The sequence below is a fragment of the Gorilla gorilla genome, chromosome 9 (assembly GCF_029281585.2).
Source record: "Gorilla gorilla gorilla isolate KB3781 chromosome 9, NHGRI_mGorGor1-v2.1_pri, whole genome shotgun sequence".
NCBI classification, from domain to species: domain Eukaryota; kingdom Metazoa; phylum Chordata; class Mammalia; order Primates; family Hominidae; genus Gorilla; species Gorilla gorilla.
Window position 1 is genome coordinate 80,188,797 of NC_073233.2, and position 19,072 is coordinate 80,207,868.

The 19,072-nt window shown below is 48.6% G+C and overlaps 1 protein-coding gene across 5 annotated transcripts in view; it reads right to left on the reverse strand.

Moving 5' to 3' along the window:
• The window catches only part of CLPB (ClpB family mitochondrial disaggregase), a 145,053-nt gene that overhangs the window by 9,810 nt on the left and 116,171 nt on the right, over positions 1–19,072 (reverse strand). For all 5 annotated transcript variants that reach the window (XM_004051752.5, XM_063693353.1, XM_063693354.1 and 2 more), the window contains 3 exons: positions 14,320–14,434; positions 5,745–5,822; positions 4,415–4,470 (listed from right to left, as the gene is read on the reverse strand). In XM_004051752.5, the coding sequence (XP_004051800.1) occupies positions 4,415–4,470; positions 5,745–5,822; positions 14,320–14,434 (249 nt within the window). The remainder of the gene's footprint in view (positions 1–4,414; positions 4,471–5,744; positions 5,823–14,319; positions 14,435–19,072) is intronic.

Here is a 19,072-nt window from a genome sequence, read left to right on the forward strand (position 1 = left end):
TGCTGGTTTTCAAGAAGCATTACCTGATTAGGGAGCTGTAAAGGCATCCACAGGTGCCCTGTCTAGCCACAGCCAGGACCACAGTTCCCCACAGTCCCCCGGGCTCCTCTCCTACTGGCACATGCCTCCATCTAAGAGACAGCATTCACTGAATCCTGCTTCTCCTGAGAGCCGGTGATGATGGGGGTGCCAAGACCCTCAGGGGGAGGTAGCTATGTCTGAAATCCAGGGCTATATTCTAGCTTGGCCACTGGTCAGAAATTCACGCCATGATGTACTTTTAGTTCTTTCTCTGTCCTGTCATTCTACAGCTGAGACACAGGGTGGCAAGAAGAACCCTGGGCTGGGAGCCAGGGGGCTCGGGTTCCAGTCCTAGTTCTGCCTGCCTGTGGAGCCTTGGACATGCTGCCTCCCCTTTTTGAGCTGCAGTTTTGTCCTGTGTTTGTTACAGAAGGCTCTTGGCTCCTCTCCCTGCCTCACCAGGGGTCTGAGGATCTAATCCAAGAGGTGGGACAGGGCTTAGAGAAGTTATTAAGGCCACATGGGGGAAAGCACTGCTATCAGCACATGGGGCATAAGCCAGAAAGCATTTCCAGAGGGTCCCTAGGCTGCTCAGTCAAGAGATCTGCAGGTTTCAGGATTTACTGGGTATTTACTATGTGCCTGGCAATGTTTTAAGCAAGCTATAAAGGGCTTAGAACATGTACAAGTCTCTGAGGTAAGCACTACTATCATCTCCACTTTACAGATGAGAAAACTAAGTCACAGATTAAAGTAACTTGCTCAAGGTCACCCGTGCTTGGCAATTCAGCTCCAAGTCTGTGCTCTTAGCCATCATGCTACACTGCCTCATAGCTTCCTCTCTGCCAATCAGCTGGGCTCCTGACAGTCTTCACCTGAAGGGTGCTGAGCTTTGTGTCCAGATGCCAATGAATGTTGGACAACACATGGACTATAGACTCTCGTGCTTACTTATGTCAAGTGACCTGGGTTCTCACCCTAGTTCTTCTAATGATTTGCTATGTCATTTTGAACAAGTTTTTGGGCTTGATTTTCTTGGCCGGAATCATCATTTTGATTTCACATGATCTTAGTGAGGCAAGAACAATAAGAGTAACACCCAACATGTACTGATTGCTTACCACATGCCAAGAACGGCGTTTAACATTTTACATCACTATCTCATTTAACCTTCCGAACAATCCAATGAGACTGGCACCATTATGGAGCCCACTTTACAGATGAGAAAGCTGATGTAAACAGAGGTCCTGGCCAACTCCACCTAGTAGAGTACAGTTGGGATTTGAACCCAAGCAGCTGGACTCAGATAGTTGTTCTTTATCCCTCATCATATTGCTACTATAACTAAGTCTTTTGGGCTCCACCACCCTACCTTATGATGATATCACAGAACACCATTAAGGTTCCTTCCCAAGGCTTATTAGCTCTAGTAATGAAAGTTGACAGAGCCACTCAATTTGGAAGAAATAGTATACAGGCTAATGAGAGAAAAAAATAAGTTCACAGATCTGATAAATCATATAAATGTACAAAGAATGCTTCTGAAGTGGCAAGATCTGGAGGTGTCAGTGTCTCTTTACAAATGAAGAAACTAGGGATCAGAGAGCCAGAACTAGAATTCACATCATCAGACTCCAGGCCAGTGCTCATTTCATTTCGTCAGCTGTCTTGGGAGGCAAATTAAAGGGAGCTTCTGTTTGGTAAAAGTCTATTTTATACTGGGCTCTGTGAATGACACTTTCCATACATCACTCTTTGGGTCCCAGGTACACTGGCTACATAGCTTAAAGTCCAGGGCTCTCTTGGATTTTGAAGGCAGGTCTCAAACATGCCTGTCATGTGGCTATAAAGTGTCTATGCAAAACACAGATTCTGTAATGAGTTGACCCACAGGGCTAGCACAGGCAGGAGTTTCATAGAAGCACCACCTATGATTTAAAAATAAAATACATGGTTGTTTTTATGGAGCTTCTCATGCCTCTCATCTCCCAATGTGAAATGGGGACACACTGGCAAGTTTCCAATCCAGCTTCCTCCTAGAGCAGCTGAGAACAACGGTATCACAGTGAGGAGTTGAGAGACTGGATTGATTCTGGTTTTATTTCTTCCCCTAATAGGTGACCTTAGATAAGCCTAAGAATGCTGTAGGGCCTCAGTTTTCTTATCTGAAAAGTGGGTCTAATTTAGCATCCATGCTATCTTCCCCATAGGATCAAATGGGAGAGCAGATGGGGCACTGCTGTGGTAAGTAGGAAGTGACGAATAAATACAAGTCAAGGAATAGGCACTTGCTGTGTGCTCACCATGATGTGATGACATAAGTGATGAGCACACAGCATCGTCACTTGATGCTCACCATAACCTAAGATATGGGTTGGAGGGCTTTCACCTTGAGGCAAGAGAGCTGAAACTTCAAGGGGTAAAGTTTACCTGCCTAGGGCCAGTAGAAAGTAGAAGCACCGGAACCTGAAGCAAAGAATGGTTGCTCCAGAGCTCTGCCCACCACAGTGCACTGCCTCCAAGGGTGATGGTGTTACTTCCTTCTGAGTGAGGCATGCACTGAAGGATGCCAACGTCATCCTGCACTGGGGTAAATTTGTCTCCCATTCAGATGTGCCAACTAAAAAATTACTTGCATTATTAGTCTTTTTTTTTTTTTTTTTTTTTTTTTTTTGAGACGGAGTCTCGCTCTGTCGCCCAGGCTGGAGTGCAGTGGCACGATCTCGGCTCACTGCAAGCTCCGCCTCCTGGGTTCACGCCATTCTCCTGCCTCAGCCTCCCGAGTAGCTGGGACTACAGGCGCCCGCCACCACGCCCGGCTAATTTTTAGTATTTTTAGTAGAGACGGGGTTTCACCGTGTTAGCCAGGATGGTCTTGATCTCCTGACCTCGTGATCCACCCGCCTCGGCCTCCCAAAGTGCTGGGATTACAGGCGTGAGCCACCGCGCCCGGCCACATTATTAGTCTTTTAACAAGTCCCCTCTCCTTTCTACACCAGCAAGTCAGTAGATACTTTCCTTCTACTTCCACTGTGTATGAAGACATATGAAGACAGCTTGGATAAGGAGATTATAATTTGTAATTAAATATTAACCTTTCTGACAGTATTAAAATTAAACCACTCAGAATTCTTCATCCCTAATCAGGTGGTTCCTGCCCGTAACTACATCTTCCCTAATAGTCCTGCTAGTTTATGGCCCTTTCCAGAGTGCTAATTGTTTCAATCGCTGCCAACCTGATGAATTGACTTAAAAATGCTATCTCGGTTGGAGCGCATTAGCATGCTATGCGCTGCTTCTTGCTTGCCTGCTTGTCAAGTGGGTCTGCTCCAGGTTTGGTGGAGGCAGAGCACAGCTACTGGCAGAGCTAGGGGGGGTTTAAGAGCCTTCAGCCATTTATGAAGCAGAAGGGGGCTCAGGAGGACACAATCTGAGCTACCTTGTTTCTGTGGCTGCCAGTGGGGCAGGCAGACCAGAAAGAGAACAGGAGTCCAAGACTCTGTGCTGCTTGGGGCCACTTGGCTGGCAGAGGCCCAAGAAACTCCTCATTGCCTTGGCCAGGGAGGCTTTCCTTAGAAAGGCAAGAGCATCTGGGGTCTCGGGCGACCTCCTGCCCTGGATGCTGGGAAGGCTGGTAGGAGAATGTTTGGCTTTCAGTGAAATGTTTTTGCACTCTATCCGAGGACTGCTGTCTCTGCACAAAAGCATTTCCTTTCTCCCTAAAAAGTTAAACTGAGCAGGCCTTGGAAAGCCTGAGTGTGAACAAACAGGGGATGGGGATGGCCCTCTCCTGTGGAGAATCCAGGGCTCTGAGCCATGGAGGAAGGGGGACTATAAGTACCCCAGGCTCAAGACATAAGAAACCATGTTTAAAAGCTCATGCAGGATAGTGAGAGGCAACAAGACATCCTCTTATTCCTACTTGTTTTCTCCTACAGCCCCCGAGACTCCCATTAGCACAGCCATGACTGCACTGAACAGTAATGGTGTCTTTCTGAAGCTGTTTCCCCCTCCAACCTGAGCTCCTTGGAGCAGGGGGAGTGTCTTAATAAATGCTGTATTAGCAGCATCTAGTACAACACCTGGCGTGGCACAGATGCTTGAAAATGTTGTATGGTAGATCTCACTTTGTTTCCTCAAGAGTCAGGCAGGGCAAGGATTATTATTCCTATTTTACAGATGAAGAAACTGAGGCACAAAGAGGTGGGATAACTTGCCCAAATCTCTGGAGCAACTGGTGGCCAAGTTGGGGCCAGAGCTGAGGTCTGCTTCCTGGGTCAGGGCCCATCTTTTTGATTGCCTATTGCTGAATTCAGAGGGTCAGATTTTTTGGGATAGCAGGAATGGTGAGGTCTCCACGATCTGCAGATCAGACCTAGGTCCCTGTTCTTACCTTTTTAGCATCTTTGTGCATATATTTGGCTGTCTGCTTGGCCAGCTCTGTTTTTCCTAGTAAGAAAGAAGGGGGAGGTGTTGGGTTAGAACCAGGTGACTAACTGCTGGAATGAAAGAGTACTAGAAATGCACGGACACTAGAAAGAATATATTCTATGGATGAGAATGTTGAGGCACAGAAAGGATCAGCGACTCTCCCACAGTCACCTAGGGAGTTAATGGTGAAGCTGGGACCAAAATCAAAGTCTGCACCTGCATCTTAATTTTTCTGGGATTGGGATTGAGGCCTTTTCTCTGTAGCACCATCCTAAGAGTGACAGGCTGACTTTATAAACCAGAACCAACTTGCTTTTTAAAGCCCAGTACAAACCTCACCTCTCCTAGGAGTACCCAGGCCTCCTGGCTCACTGCCCTGCATCCCTCTCAATACCCACAGTCCTGCCATTTAGCCAGGCCCTGGAACCACATGGCAGATAGAGGGTGGGAGGGGCTGAAGAGTACCTCTCACTGTGGCTTCACGGTCCTTCTTTGTAACACAGAGAAGGAATGACAATACTGAAGTATGGGCTCTGAAGGGCCATTTGGTGGATGGTAACCTTTGGAAGTCCCTGACTAGTATAAAAGTCAAGTTCTGTAGCATCATGGTCAGGTGGTGGTATCCTTTTGGGGGCCTACATCTGAGGGAGAGGCCCATGAAGATGCTGGGGGGGGGGAAGAGGAGGAAACTAAACCATGAAATTTCCCATCAGGTTCCCTTCAGGTTCCAGTGCTTCTGGTGGGAGGTGGTAGTGAAGGAATGGGGGGGTTCTGTCAGGGCAGAGAATGAAGGGGTAAGAATGCCTCGGATAATCCAGCCCAACTGGCTAGAAAAATACTCAACCCATCTTACTGCAACCAATTTTGCTATCCACCTGGCACTGTGGTGGTCATTAGGGGCCTTCTTTAGCATTTACAGCTAGGCTGTACTGAACATGGTTGACGTGCTGGGCAGAGGAGGTGGTTCAACTGTTCCCGAAGGGGAGGCTCTGCGCATGCAGAGTGGCTGGACCAGGGTTAATGGGCCCTGAAGGGCCTGGTCCTCCATGTGAATCAGTCTTAGCACCACAACTTCCAGAGGGAGGGGCATATTCCAGCTCTTCATAACATGACAGATGGTAACAGAGTCCTCTTTCTTGGTGGCTCTGTAATCTGGAGGCCGTTGTTTTTAGAGCTCAAGTTGACCTAGAGGTGGACCTGCTGACCCTGGCCCGCAGCAGCTGGGGCTGTCAGACTTGGGCCGGGCACTACCCTAGCTCTCCGTCCCCACTGGCTGATCTGCTCCCAATTACCTATTCCAGATGATCCCAAGAAGAGGAAGACCAGAGGGTGTTCTTCGTCGTACCAGCCATTCTCCTTCCTCCGGATCGCTACGGCCAAACACACAAGATGGGGGGACAGGGAGGGAGGCAGATAAATCAATGACACAAAAGGCAGGATAATTATCACTAAGTATACAATATGTTTTACTGCTCTGCGCCCACTCAAAGTCCTCACTACCATTAGTGCTGCCTAATCTGATTAGCTGGCAAGGCCCCTAGAGACACGTAATCAGGTTAGCATGGATTTGGAAAGCTGCCCAGAGCAGATTTCGGATAAAGTTTTCCAGGATGAGCACTCAGCGTTGCTAGGGAAACTGAAAGGCGGGTGGATGGTGAATGGAGGTGAAGGGGGTGGGGGACTGGTGAAGGAGAATTCGAGAGGAACTTCTGCTCTCACTGGTTACTCATCTACTCATCGCTAGTGGGACTATGGGCCGCCTCCTACGCAAATACAAGAGGCAGAAGCCCATGGCAGGCCCTTGGGGATGTGGGGTGTGAGCCCTGGACTCTTTCCTATCTGGGGAAGCTAAGGTCTGGTCCACTGTCTGGGTCAGAAAGTGGAAACACAGCCAAATGCATTTTCTGGAAGTCAATCAAAGGCAATGTGGAGCTCAGGGCATGGAAGGGGTAAGCCACATGGTTACCAGAGATGCTGACCATAGCCTCCAGTGGTAGAGGGAGTGGGGAGCACGGGGAGTGGGACAGATAGGTACCAGGTTCCTTGGAGGCTCAACTCTGCTAGAGCAAGACCTGACCTCCTCTTCAAGAGGACGTGTAATTAAGGGCTATGCATTCAATCTGAGAAAACTAAGTGCTTAATTATGGAATAGGAGAATCAGGCTCAGAAACATTGCTCAAGTATACGAGTGGGGGTGGAGTGAGGCAGAACTGCAAGAAGAATCATGCACTGAACATGCTGTATGCTAAGCACAATGGGAAAATTCACCAACAGCGTATCTATTCAAGAGCCACACAAATACCCGGAGAGGAAAGTAGTATTCTCAACTCCATTATACTGAACATGAAACTGAGGCAACAGATAGAGACTTGCCCAAGTCACACAACTAGTAGATGGCAGAGTTGCTTCTCTCTCTAAACCTGTCTTCTTTTTTTAAAAAAGTAACATATGGCTGCTCAAAAAAGTATGAATTTTGGTTGCACTAATGGAAACACGGCAGTCAGGAGCAGGAAAGAGAGTACTGTGTAATGTCAAGGTCAGTCTGCAAATGGAACAGCATGTCTGATCTGGTCCCCAGGGTGTCAGGGGAAAATTAGCTAAGGGATAGATGTCAGAGAACAAAGCCTGGAACACTAGTCAATCGGGAAAGATCTGACAGTGTTTGGGATGTGTCTGCCCATCTTGAGTTGCCAAGATCCTAACTACTATACTGTGTGGTTGGATTTCAAAGAAGCGACTGCAGAGGTCTGGGAAGGTTCTTTGGAAGAGGCAGGACTGGTGATGGATCATGGAGGATGGGCAGGATTTGAAGAGGCAAAGGTGGCCAGCATGTCAGAGGTGGAGAGACAGGAATGATCATGAGGAGTGGTGGGGTGGGACCAGACTGTGAAGGTCTGGAATACTGTTTTAGGAGTTCAGCCTCAAGCCAGTGGTCTTTCTCATCTCGATCTCTAATGTTCCTGCTTAAAATACGACTTTCTCTCTACTTCTGGCCTCAGTAGAAACAGATGGAAGCTGTGCAAATTCACGGACATCAGACTAGCCACTTCTGCCTGCCCAGAAAATGCTCCCTGAGAATCCTGAAAGAGGCCTGAGAAAAAGCTCAGTACAACCTCTCTCCTGGGCAAGAATCCAGATTTTGTCTAAACTAACTGGCCCAGGATCTCTGGAAAGGCTGGCTATAAGGGGAACCCACAGACCTCATAGGTACCTGAATGCTGGGGATGAAGAGGGAAAAGTGCAAGCTTGGCTAAGTGGGGAGTCCCTGGTGTCCAACAGAAACAGGGAGCTGAGAGTGTGGGTATCTGAGGAAGTGAAGATATTGAAACGGCAAAGGCTAGACTTGTGAATACTATGTGTGGACATGTGTGTATGTGTTAGGGCAGGGGTGACAGCAGTGACGTGAAAGGAGCCGTGTTCTTCTAAAAGTTGGCTAAATTAAGAGTCTAGGTTGGAAACAAGTTGAGCATGAACTGAGTTCAAGCTTCATGGGGTATTTGGGGAGGCAGATGTACCCAGACATCCCCCTACATGGGTTCTGCAGGGTATCATGTACCTGGGGTTCTGATCCTGCCTTTTCTTTTAAGGTAGCATCCCAGCCCACAGAGAGCTGCACACTGCTGGGCTGTGCAGTACAAAAACACCATGGAGAATGAGGAATTGAATTATGCCTGGGGCCACTGTTCCCCGCTTCTTTTCTAAGAATGCACCTGGGAGAGAGCTCTTTATAATGCCAGGCAGACTTCACTGCACAGCTGTCCCTGGTCAATTCTGCCCGACCTAGGGCATGAGTCCGGGGTGGGCTTGATGTGGGTCCCCTGTGAAACAGGTGAAATGCCAACCATTAAGCAATTCCAACTCTGGATATTTCTAATAATATCTGAAGAGAAAAACAGCCAAGCAGATGGAGTCTGACACAATGAAAAATGGTGGCGGCTAGGAAGGACTGGAGAAGGCGGGCCCTAATGTTTGTGGTTGGCAGGGTGGCTGAGGACCAAGGCTGTGGGCCTTGAGGATCCCGTCAGGCCAGAGTAGAGGCTCGGACAGAGACCTGCATGGGCCCACGTGGGAGGTGGCCATAGTTGTTGTTGCTCTCATTGTGGCCAGCAAATGTATTTACAACCGACTCACTTCAACATTTCATTGTTGTCTATAGAGAACTTCTGCAGACATAATTTCATTTCAGCCTTGTGAGGTAAGCAGAACAGGGGACTTGATTTCCATTTTATAGGTGAGGAAACATGCACGCAGAAGTTAGGTGACCTGCTTAAGGTTACAGGGGGAAGAAACAAAGACCCTGGGCTTTACCCTCAGTTCTGGCTGAGCCTGAGCCTGCGCTGTACTATGGGAGCTTAGAGGAAGGTCAGCTCTCCTCCTCTGGCTCTCCGCTGCCACAGCACCTCCTCACACCCTGACTCCTTGGAAAACGTTCTCTGTAGTCTTCCAATCTGGCCTGCTCAGCCATTCAGCACATGGCCTCAGGAGCCCCTGTCCCCTAACCCTGTCCTGGTCACTGCTCTTGGGCTAGAGATGGTGTCAGGGCCCTCTGCACAGGCAGCCTGGCTCCCTTCCCTGGCCAGTCCCATTGCCACAAACTCCAGGCAGGCTGCTCTGCCTCCCAGCAGGTAGTGCCGGGTGCCCACCTGGCTTGTGTTCTGCTTTCTCCTGGCCAGGCTTGTCACTACTGGACCATCTGAAAACTCACCTGCAACAGCTCTTTTTGATTCACTCCACCACACCACATCTAGCCATTAACTTGCAGGTCTGTATTCTCTGGCATGCATTCAACTACAGGGTGGTATAGTGGAGAGGGCAGGAGTTACAGGATCTAGCATGGAGTCCCACCTCTGTCACTTACCAGCTGACTGACTTTAAATAAAACAGTTATTCCTTTAGAGCCTCTGTTTCTTCCTCTATAAAATGGGAACAGTCACATATACTGTGTCAGCCCCACATGCAGATTAAACAAGTTAATGGTGATGAAAGCAATTTGTAAGTGGCAAGGAGTGGGATAACAATAAGAGTAAAAATAATGGTAGTCATAGCAGCAGCAATGGTAGTTACCATTAGCTTTGGTATTTTACAGTAACTCTTTCATTCTCCTAATAATCCTGATAAGTAGGTGTTATCTCCATTTTACACAGGATACCGAGGCTCAGAGACGGGCAGTGTAAGGTGTTTCATCTACCTGTGCCCTTGTATCTGGCAGGGAGGGTGTGCCCCCAATCTGACCATATTCCACGGGAGCAGGTGCTGGGTGTCCTGGGTGCCCTATTTTCTGAGGACCCCTGAGACTAGCCCAACACTGGTTTAATACTTGCTGACTAAATGAATTATTGGTCTTTCTCAAATCACAAGGGAGAAAGAACAGGTACTTCAACTCATTTTACAGAGAAGAGGAGAAGAGTAAGGCCTAGACTTGAGTCTCTTAGTGCCCCAGGTAGTTACTACCACTCTTGTGTGAAGAAGGCTTCCACTTTCTTCTAAATCCCTCTCCAAGAAGCCTTATGCCATTTGTTTAGCAAAAAAGCTCTGTGCTAGGTGCGGGGGCCCTCACAAAGAGGCCTCAAAAAAGGTGCGTGCCATAGAGGTAAAGGCTGCTATGAAAACTGTGGGCTCCAAACAGGATGGGTGCACAGAGGGAAGTATGGGAAGAGCTATTTGTGCTGGCCTGACATTTGTGCTTGAAGGGTGAGAGGGAGATTGCCAGCCACTTGCAGGTATGATGGGACATTCCAGGAAGAAGGCCCCAGTGTGTGTACAACCAAAAAGGCAAGAGCGGCCTCCTCCTTCCACCCCAGGCCTTTGTTTCTGTCCAGCTCAAGGTTCTAGGGCAGTCTGGGTGGGTGACTTACCTTTCTTGATAAGTGCCAGGGATATAGCGTGGGAGGTTTTTTATAACCTAATCTAGAACATGTTTGTCACATGTCTGTGGCATCTCCTAGTGGGAACCAGTCCTTCAGAGGGACTCTCATGGTTGAGAGTCATACAAATGTTTATCAGCAATTGCCTGACAACTGTTTGTAGGTTCAAGGAACATGGTAAGTACTCGACAGGTGCCTACTGAGTGGATACTGATGCCTTGGGTTTGGTGGATCATGAAAGAGCTCTCTTCTTAGTCCTTAGTAAGGATTATTCTTTCTGCAGGCAAACTATTGCTGCCAAGTGGTTAACAACTTAAAAATGCAAGTAGTAGCTTCTTACAAGACCTAACATTGTGCGTGGGCTCAGGCTTCATTCACTGAGTTCAACAACTTTTTATACACCTGTGTGCCCAACCTTACAGAAAAAGAGCTGGTGTGCAGTAGCTCTGGACTTTTGGACGGAGAAAGACATACAAACATAGTAGATAATACGTGATAAAGGTATTCCTAGGAATCCCAGGGAACGGGCCCTGAATCCAGGAGGACTGAGGAGGGCAACCTGCAGAAGGCCTAGGTCTTTTCTTTTTTAAATGGGTATTTGTGGGGTACATGAGATATTTCGATATAGGCATACAATCCGTAATAATTACATCAAGGTAAATGAGGCATCCTTCACCTCAAGCATTTATTATTTCTTTGTGTTACAAACATTCCAATTATACTCTTTCAGTTGCTTTAAATGTACAGTAAAGGGCCTAGGTCTTGAATGTCTCAGCAGGCAACGTGGAAGGGCAGGGCAGTCCAGCAACGAGAAAGCACAGCAAGAGACTTCAGAAGTAACATGATGTGGGGTGGAACTGCAAGCAGTTATGTAAGTTAATCACTACAACTCCACAACCCAGGGATGACCTGGATGTATTTCTCAGATGAGGATTCAAAGGGAGAGTCCAGAAAGGTGCAAAGCTTGGGAAGATTATGTTTTTGGGCTAGTCAAAGAGGGAAGTGAAGCATGAGATCTGGTGGTGTGCCGTGGTGGCCATACGCAATCCTTCTGTAATCTGGAATATGCGCCATATTCTGGCAGAGCCGAACACATGAGGTGGCAGAGCTTCCCCAGGGGAGCATGTGGCTTCAGAGGGTCAACCGGGACTAGGTGGACGGAAGCTCAGGACAGGTTCCTGGTCAGAAGGAGCTCCGAGAAAGCTGCCGGGTATGTGCAGGCTGACCTGCTGCCCAGGAGAGGCTTCTTAGAGCAGGTCTGGGGAATAGCCTGCCCACCCCAGGGGTCAAAGGTCAAGGAGTATGGCTGTAATAAGCTATTCTATAGTTGTATTCCCAGTATGCTGTGGGCTACTAAAGAGCAGGTGTTGCAGCTTCTGTTTTACCTCAGGGTACCTCCTAGAGCCCATGAGGGCCTGGGCTCTGGGGCTATTCCCTAGAGATGGACAAGGGGCCAGACCAAATTCTTTAATTTGACAAACTGCACTAAGCATCTACTTTGAGCAGGGTGCTGTGCCAGGAATTGGGAGTACAAAAACGATTAAGTCATGTTATCTCCCCTCAAGCAGCCTGCAGTCAATTGCTCCTGAACTGAGTTAGGCTAAGTAAAAACCAGCCAGTGTGTGGGCAATGGGCTGGGGTGGGGTGGGGGAAGGGCCAGAAGGGAAGGATTGCAAGCAGAGAGGGTGGCAGACAAATGCAGGCAGGAAATCAACAGAGTATGTGCAGAGAGGCAGAGGCAGGCCATTGTGGCTGGTGCATGCAGCACAAAGCAGGGAGCAGCAGGAGCAGGCCTGCATGCCAGGTTAGGGCAGCAAGGAACATGCAAAGGTTTTAAACGGGAGTGGCACTGTTAGATACGTGTTTTGCAAAGATCACTCCAGCTGGTGAGAACTGATTCTAGGGGAAGGAAGGGAGGCAGGGACACCAGTGAAGGAGCTGCCTGGTTCAGATGGGAGACGTGGACACCCTGAGTTAGGGCAGTGGTATTAGGAAGAGAGTGGAAAGGCCAGGTGTTTGATCCTTCATCGGCTGTAAGGGGTGAGGGGGAGGGAGGAGCCAAGGAAGTATCTGAGTTTCTATTTAAGAGACCAGTGAATGTGGTCTCTACACAGATCAGAACACAGTAGATGAGCAGGCTGGGGAGGGGGAGGAGTCTGGTTCTGAATGTGCTGAATAGACAGCTGGTTGCCTTTCTGAGGAGCATGGTGGGGCTTAGAGGTGCTGAGCTCCCAGGAGGTCTGCCCAACAGGGCAGGCAGCCTCCCTTCCTCAGGATCGAGAGCAGCTCTGGATTCTGGAAGGAGAGCCTCACTTTCAATGACAAAGCTCTGGCTTGCAGGTTGTCCTGGTTTGGCTCCAGTGGCCCTAGACCAGAGAGGCCATGGGGGCCTGAGCTGTGGGGCTGACGCTTTATCTCCTCCGTTTGTAAGGTGGTAACTGTGAGCCAGCCTTGCTAGAGGCCCTGCAGCTGGGGATCACACTGATAAATTCACTGTATTACTTTGCACAAATCAATATCCCAGCACTTACCAGGGGTTGATGTGACCAAAATTGGTTTCAGCCAATTCGTGAGGGTAATAAATGGCCATTTATCAAATCAATTCATTCTGCGGCACTTCTCTGGCTGCCCATCCTCATGGTACCCATGGGGTGCCAGGCTCCATCCAGCCAGTCCCTACCACACATGTGACACTAGCTTGGAGAACTCAGGGAGGCCTGGCCTAGCCTCTAGATCTGCCTCACTCTCCTGGACCTGCTTCAGTTTGAGGTCCCGAGGTGTTGGGTGCTGCTTGCCTACCATAAGTTCTGACCCAGAGAGTGCTTCATGCTTCAGCTGGGCTGGCAGTTGCAACCACCGGGCTGCCTTATTCCCTCATGCTTGGGTTTAGAAACCTCTGGGAGCTGGTCACAAGGACTGGGCATGGCTCTGAACATTATCATTGTGATCCCCAGCTGCAGGGCTTCTCAGCAAGGTGGATGCAGTAACTTCCTTACAAATGGAGGTTAAAAAGCACCAACCCCTCAATCCAGGCATACCACACGACCAGGTAGGGCCTTCCTGGGGCAGTGGTATTTTAAACTTCAGCTGAGTGTCAGAATCACCTGAAGGGCCTGTTAACATACAGATCCCAGAATTTTTGATTCCACAGGTGTGGAATAAGCCTGAGATCTGATTTTTAACAGGTTCCCAGAAGATAGTGATGCCGCTGGTCCAGAGACCATGCTTTGAGAACCACTGTGTTGGGGGATACACCTTTGTCTTGGCCTGGCCTGGGGTTCCTCTTCCCTTGCCTCATCTATCTGAAATCAAGCCCAAGGAGTGGTGCTCCAGAGTCGGAGAACAAAGATGAGGCCACTGTATTCAGCAGAACCTTAGTTTTAATTATCTGCTCGTGGGGTTTGCACAGGCAGGAGGGCCATTACATTAGGGATTACACCAGAGGGCAGTCTGGCTCCCAGGGATCAAAGTATGGAAATAAGAGCTTCAGGGGTGGAGAAGACACTCAAAAGTTGCTCAGGATATTTTCTATAAAATTAGGCCAGCTGCTGACAAACTATCTGGAAGTGATAGAAGAGTCCCAGGTTGACAGATGGGGACATAAGTTCTGGTTCAGCTGCTACATTGCTAGTGACAGACAAGCTCCCATCCCTCTCTGGGTCTCAATTCTCCCACTTGAAAAATAGGGTTGAGGGTAGCGGACCAGATGACGGTCAGAGTTAAATTCTATGCATAGGAAAGCAGCCTTGAGCAAGTGATTTAGGTATTCTGTGTTTTGGCTTCCTCAGCAGTAAAATGGGATTTAGCAGTACCAACCTCAGAGGATTGCCATGAGGATTAAATGACACACGACATGCAGAGAGCTTATAACAATGTCTGGCATGTAGATAGTACTCAGCAAATGCTAATTTTTAATATTAACAGTGCCTATCCAGTTTGGTGATGACAGGATGTACCCCTCAAAGGGCACCACTCTGCCCTTTCTGGTGTCCCACACACTCACCAGCACCCACTGTGGCGATGGCGCTCTCCTGGCCAATGATGTGCTCCTTTAGTCGCTGCTCCAGGGGGAAGCGGCGCCGCTCCTCAGCCTCACGCTTCCGCTGCTTCTCTTGGTACTGTGGGGAGAGAGGGCAAATGGTTGAGGGCTGCCGGGCCCATAGCACCATAGCTTCACTCTATCCCCCAACTCGGGGAAAACACAGGTCTCGGTCTCCAGGGGTCCTGCTTCATAGCTGTGGTTCATGGTCACTGGAGGCTGGTCCAGCCCTTTCCACTCTCCACTCAGGTGGCTGCTGCTCAGGGGTCTCGGCTCACTCTGCTGGTAGAGTAAGTACTGCTAGCAGATTAACCCTGGCTCTGGAGTCTGACAGAAGACCTGGGTCCAAGCCCAGCTTTATCACTTATGAGATGTGCTTATCACCTGGAGCAAGTTATTTCACCTCAGTTTTCTCATCAGCAAATTGGGGATTAAATATTAATATGATGATGTATGTAACAGGCCTAGCATCATGCTTGGCATGGAATAAGTGCTTAATAAGTATAAATTCCTTTCTCTTTCCTCTTGAAAAACGTTTTGTTCAAAAGAGAGCTATGAACACCCTCCATTTCAATTATGCTGCATTTCAATTAAACATAATTATTCAGCAGTTCTTGCATGCCCAGCCTTGTGCACGGCCATGATGAAAGGGTGGGGCAGAGGAAGGAGGACTGTGCCCCATTGCCTGGGAGGTTCTAGTTGATGCTGAGGGTCTGGCATGTCTGGCCCTGGGCTTCATCCACTTCACAAAAGGCAGCAGGAGAAGCCTAAGCTTGGTTGCCCACACAGAAGAGGAGACCCGGGCTTGCCCTCAGGCAGCTCAAAGTCAGGAGATGAGGCATGGCCTGCACACAAATACTTCGCAACCATTTTCCTCAAGGGTCCAAAGCATGAATGTTTATCTCTAGCACTGTGTCTTTCACTAAAAAACACAAAAACCTACTTGAAAACAAGTTTGGTGAATGTAAGTCTGTCCTCTAAATCAATTATGAGCTCCCCAAGGACAGGCCCTATCTTTGACTCACTGCTATTTCTAGCATGGGTCCTGGCATAGTGGGGCATCTGGTGAGTGTTTGCAAAAATGACAGATACAAAGAGGAGAGAATTAACAGCTAGATGGGGTGGTGTAGGAGTAGAGAAAGGAAAGACACATAAGTGTGGAACATCTGTTGGGGGGCTTTCTGGGGAACAGGAGGCTTGAAGAAGCTGGAGGAAGACTGGACCAGGAGGGAGCCGTGGGACTGTCTGGAGAACAGGCAAGGAGGGGTGAGGGCAGGGACCTGATGGTAGAGTATTTGTGGAGGTTGGGAACTGGAGGGGAAGGAAGCAGATCTTGAAATGGAAAGGAATGACCAGGTCTTCAGGAGGCTCCTTTCCCCCAAGCCTGTAACACTAACATCTTTCTGGAAAGAGAGCTGTCAAAGTCAGGCCCTGTCACAAAAGTTGTGGTTGCAGATTGCTCTTGCGGGCAGAGTGGATAAAAAATACCTACTGCTTGGGCAGTGTTTTCCTGTTACGGTAGTGACCCTGACAGAAGTTAAAAAAAATAAATAGCAAACAATCCAATTTTGGCTGTTGCTATCAGTCTATAACTGAAAGCTCCCATCAGTCCTGGGGTTTCATATGGAGCAATAATTCGGCGCCAATCCCAGTGGAGTGACACTTGCCGGTTGGAATCCAGAGTGTCACTGTGCAGCTCCCTCAGGCGCCACATACATCACTTGGCTCTGCCGACTTCAGCCATAGATCTGCTTTTTCCTCCTCCCTGCCCACCCAGCCCCGCTCAGCACTTAGGTCCACTGGGCTGGAGGCTCTGATGGTGAGATGCATACATACTGGCTGGGACAGTGCTGACTTGCAGTCGGGCAGGCCATGGAAGGAGCCTGAAGGGACGGAAGCTGGCTTGCAAGGGTTTGTTAGGTCAGTTTCCTCACTTCCCTTCAGTGATGAGTCCCAGAGTATGCCTGCCTCTGGGCCTTTGCTGACACTATTACCCTACCACAAAGGTCTTCTCTCTTCCCACAAACCTCCAATGTGGTACTGTCTAGGGAGTCTGTTGTAAGGCTTTGTGCCTACCCCAGGCCCTGGGACCTCTGGTACACTTAAATAACTTCCTGTTTGTCTCTCCTTCCTGGACCATGAGGTCACTGGTTACAAGACCGTGTTTATTTCTCTCTATAGTTCCAGTGCCTAGCAAAGGGCCTGGCTCACAGCAGGCGTCAATTTGTGTTACTAACTGAATAAAGGTGACTACCGTTTGTGGAATGGCTGCTGTATGCCAGGCACTGTACTCACACAGCTTATACACAGCATCTGCTTTAATTCTTTCAGCTGTCTCCATCTGAGGTTTGGCTCTTCTTTTGGCTCACAGTGAGGCAAGTTGTGTACAAAAATATGCTTTGCTCCAGACAGACCTGAGTTCACCCCTCAACTTCATCTACTTCCTAGCTAGCTGACCTTGGGGAAGTTAAGCTCCCAGAATCTTAGTTTTCCTCATTAAAACGCAGGATAGTATTCATAGTTTTAGCCTGTAGGATCCTTGTGGAATGCCACAAGGTGAGGATTAAATGAGATAATGCATTAATATATAAGTTCTTAGCAGAGTCTCTGGCACATAGCATTAAGAGGTAGTCTGGCCGGGCGCGGTGGCTCACGCCTGTAATGCCAGCACTTTGGGAGGCAGAGGCGGGTGGATCATGAGGTCAGGAGATCGAGACCATCCTGGCTAACACAGTGAAACCCCGCCTCTACTAAAAATACAAAAAAATTAGCCGGGCGTGGTGGCGGGCACCTGTAGTCCCAGCTACTCGGGAGGCTGAGGCAGGAGAATGGCGTGAACCCGGGAGGCGGAGCTTGCAGTGAGCCAAGATCACGCCACTGCACTCCAGCCTGGGCAACAGAGCGAGACTCCGTCTCAAAAAAAAAAAAAAAAAAAAAAAAAAAAAGAGGTAGTCTGAGTGACCAAAATGGCTACCTTCTACCTAACCCTTATTAAACCTTTGATGAATGTGACTCCTCTTCTCCTTCACTGCATTTTGATAACAGACTGTCTAATCTAGTGCCTTTTTGTTTTTGGTACTGGAATCCTTTAACTAATTTAATTGTGGGTGGAATTCCACAGATAATAAGAAGAGTTACCTTGGCTCAAGCAGAAGCCAGGAGCCAAGTCCACCTGGTTGCTACCACTGCCCCAGAGGCGGCTCGTGAGGCTCCATCTCTAGGAACCCTAGGTCTGCAGTGTGCAGTTTCAACACTCACCCGGCTCTAGAGGTGCCTCCACTGCCTGAGGCGGCTCATCTTTGCTGTTAGTTTTCCTTACGTGATAGAGAATTCCACCTCTGGGTACCTTCCATCCATTGGTCTGTGGGGCCTCACAGAACGTATCTTTTCCCTTTGCCACAGGCAAAGTCTAACATAACTTTTCTTTCCACTTTGTTGATTTGGGTATGACCAGTGTGGCCTCCCTGAGTCTTCTCTGGGGAAACACTTCTACTTCCTGTAACTCTTCTTCAGTGTCATGGTTTTAGGTTGTTTGGTATTCCTGTTTATTTCTTGGGCAAAGGAAAGGACTCCTTGACTTCTATGGAGGTGACAGGTGGGGTGGGGAGAGTTATACCGTGAACTGGTTAGTTTTCCAGGAGCTTTCTAGATGGTCTTGGGAAAGATTCAAACCATGGCCTAAATCTCAGTACATTCTGATTCTCCCCAGCCTGGAGTCCCAGATATCTATGCCAATTCACTAAAACCTCAGAAAATGGATCAGATTTCTTGATAAAAATGTAAAGGACACTGAGATTAAGCCAGGCAGGCAGAAGATTACTGCTTCATGCTCTTTTCACAATGCTTAGCACAGAGTTTGTGCTAAAAAACATATGAAATGAATGACTGACTTGTTTTATTTATATATATATATATTTTTTGAGACAGAGTCTCACTCTGTCGCTGAGGCTGAGTACAATGGCACTGTGTCGGCTCACTGCAACCTCCGTCTCCTGGGTTCAAGCAATTCTCCTGCCTCAGCCTCCCAAGTAGCTGGGATTACAGGTGCCCACCACCACGCCCAGCTAGTTTTTATATTTTTAGTAGAGATGGGGTTTCACCATGTTGGCCAGGCTGGTCTTGAACTCCTGACCTCAGGTGATCCACTCGTTTTGGCCTCCCAAAGTGCTGAGATTACAGGCGTGAGCCACCGCTCCCGGCAATGATTGACTTGTGCCCAGCCTTGTGAAAGGCTAGCCAGTGGAGTAAACTAGAGAAGGAAAAATACTTGATATATATATATATTCTATTTGGAGAAGAGGAGAAAGAAGGATGGGAGGAGCTTGGTAAGGGCTCTATAAATACTATTGTTCCTGTCTTTGAGGAGATGGGGAGGAAGGCTACAAGACGAGTTCAAGGCTCTGCTCTGATAGGGATCCACTAGAGAAGAAGAGAAGGCCAGGAATTCAGCCTGCAGAAGCAGAGGGCACTGAGCTGAGAGGCACTGTAAAGCAGCCACCCAGGAGAGCAGGAGTCGGGGAGTGAGCATCTTCTTAATAAAAGCCACACACAATTAGCTTCAGAAGCCCTCACCTGGAGCCATCAGCGACCAGCTTCCCATGCTGCATCTTGGCTGGGTAATCGCAGTCACTGGTTTCCATCAGTCTTGATTTAATATGGCACCCCTCCTGGCTGTGAGTGCATTTACAGGAAAGGGCTGGGAGGCCCAGGCGAAGCC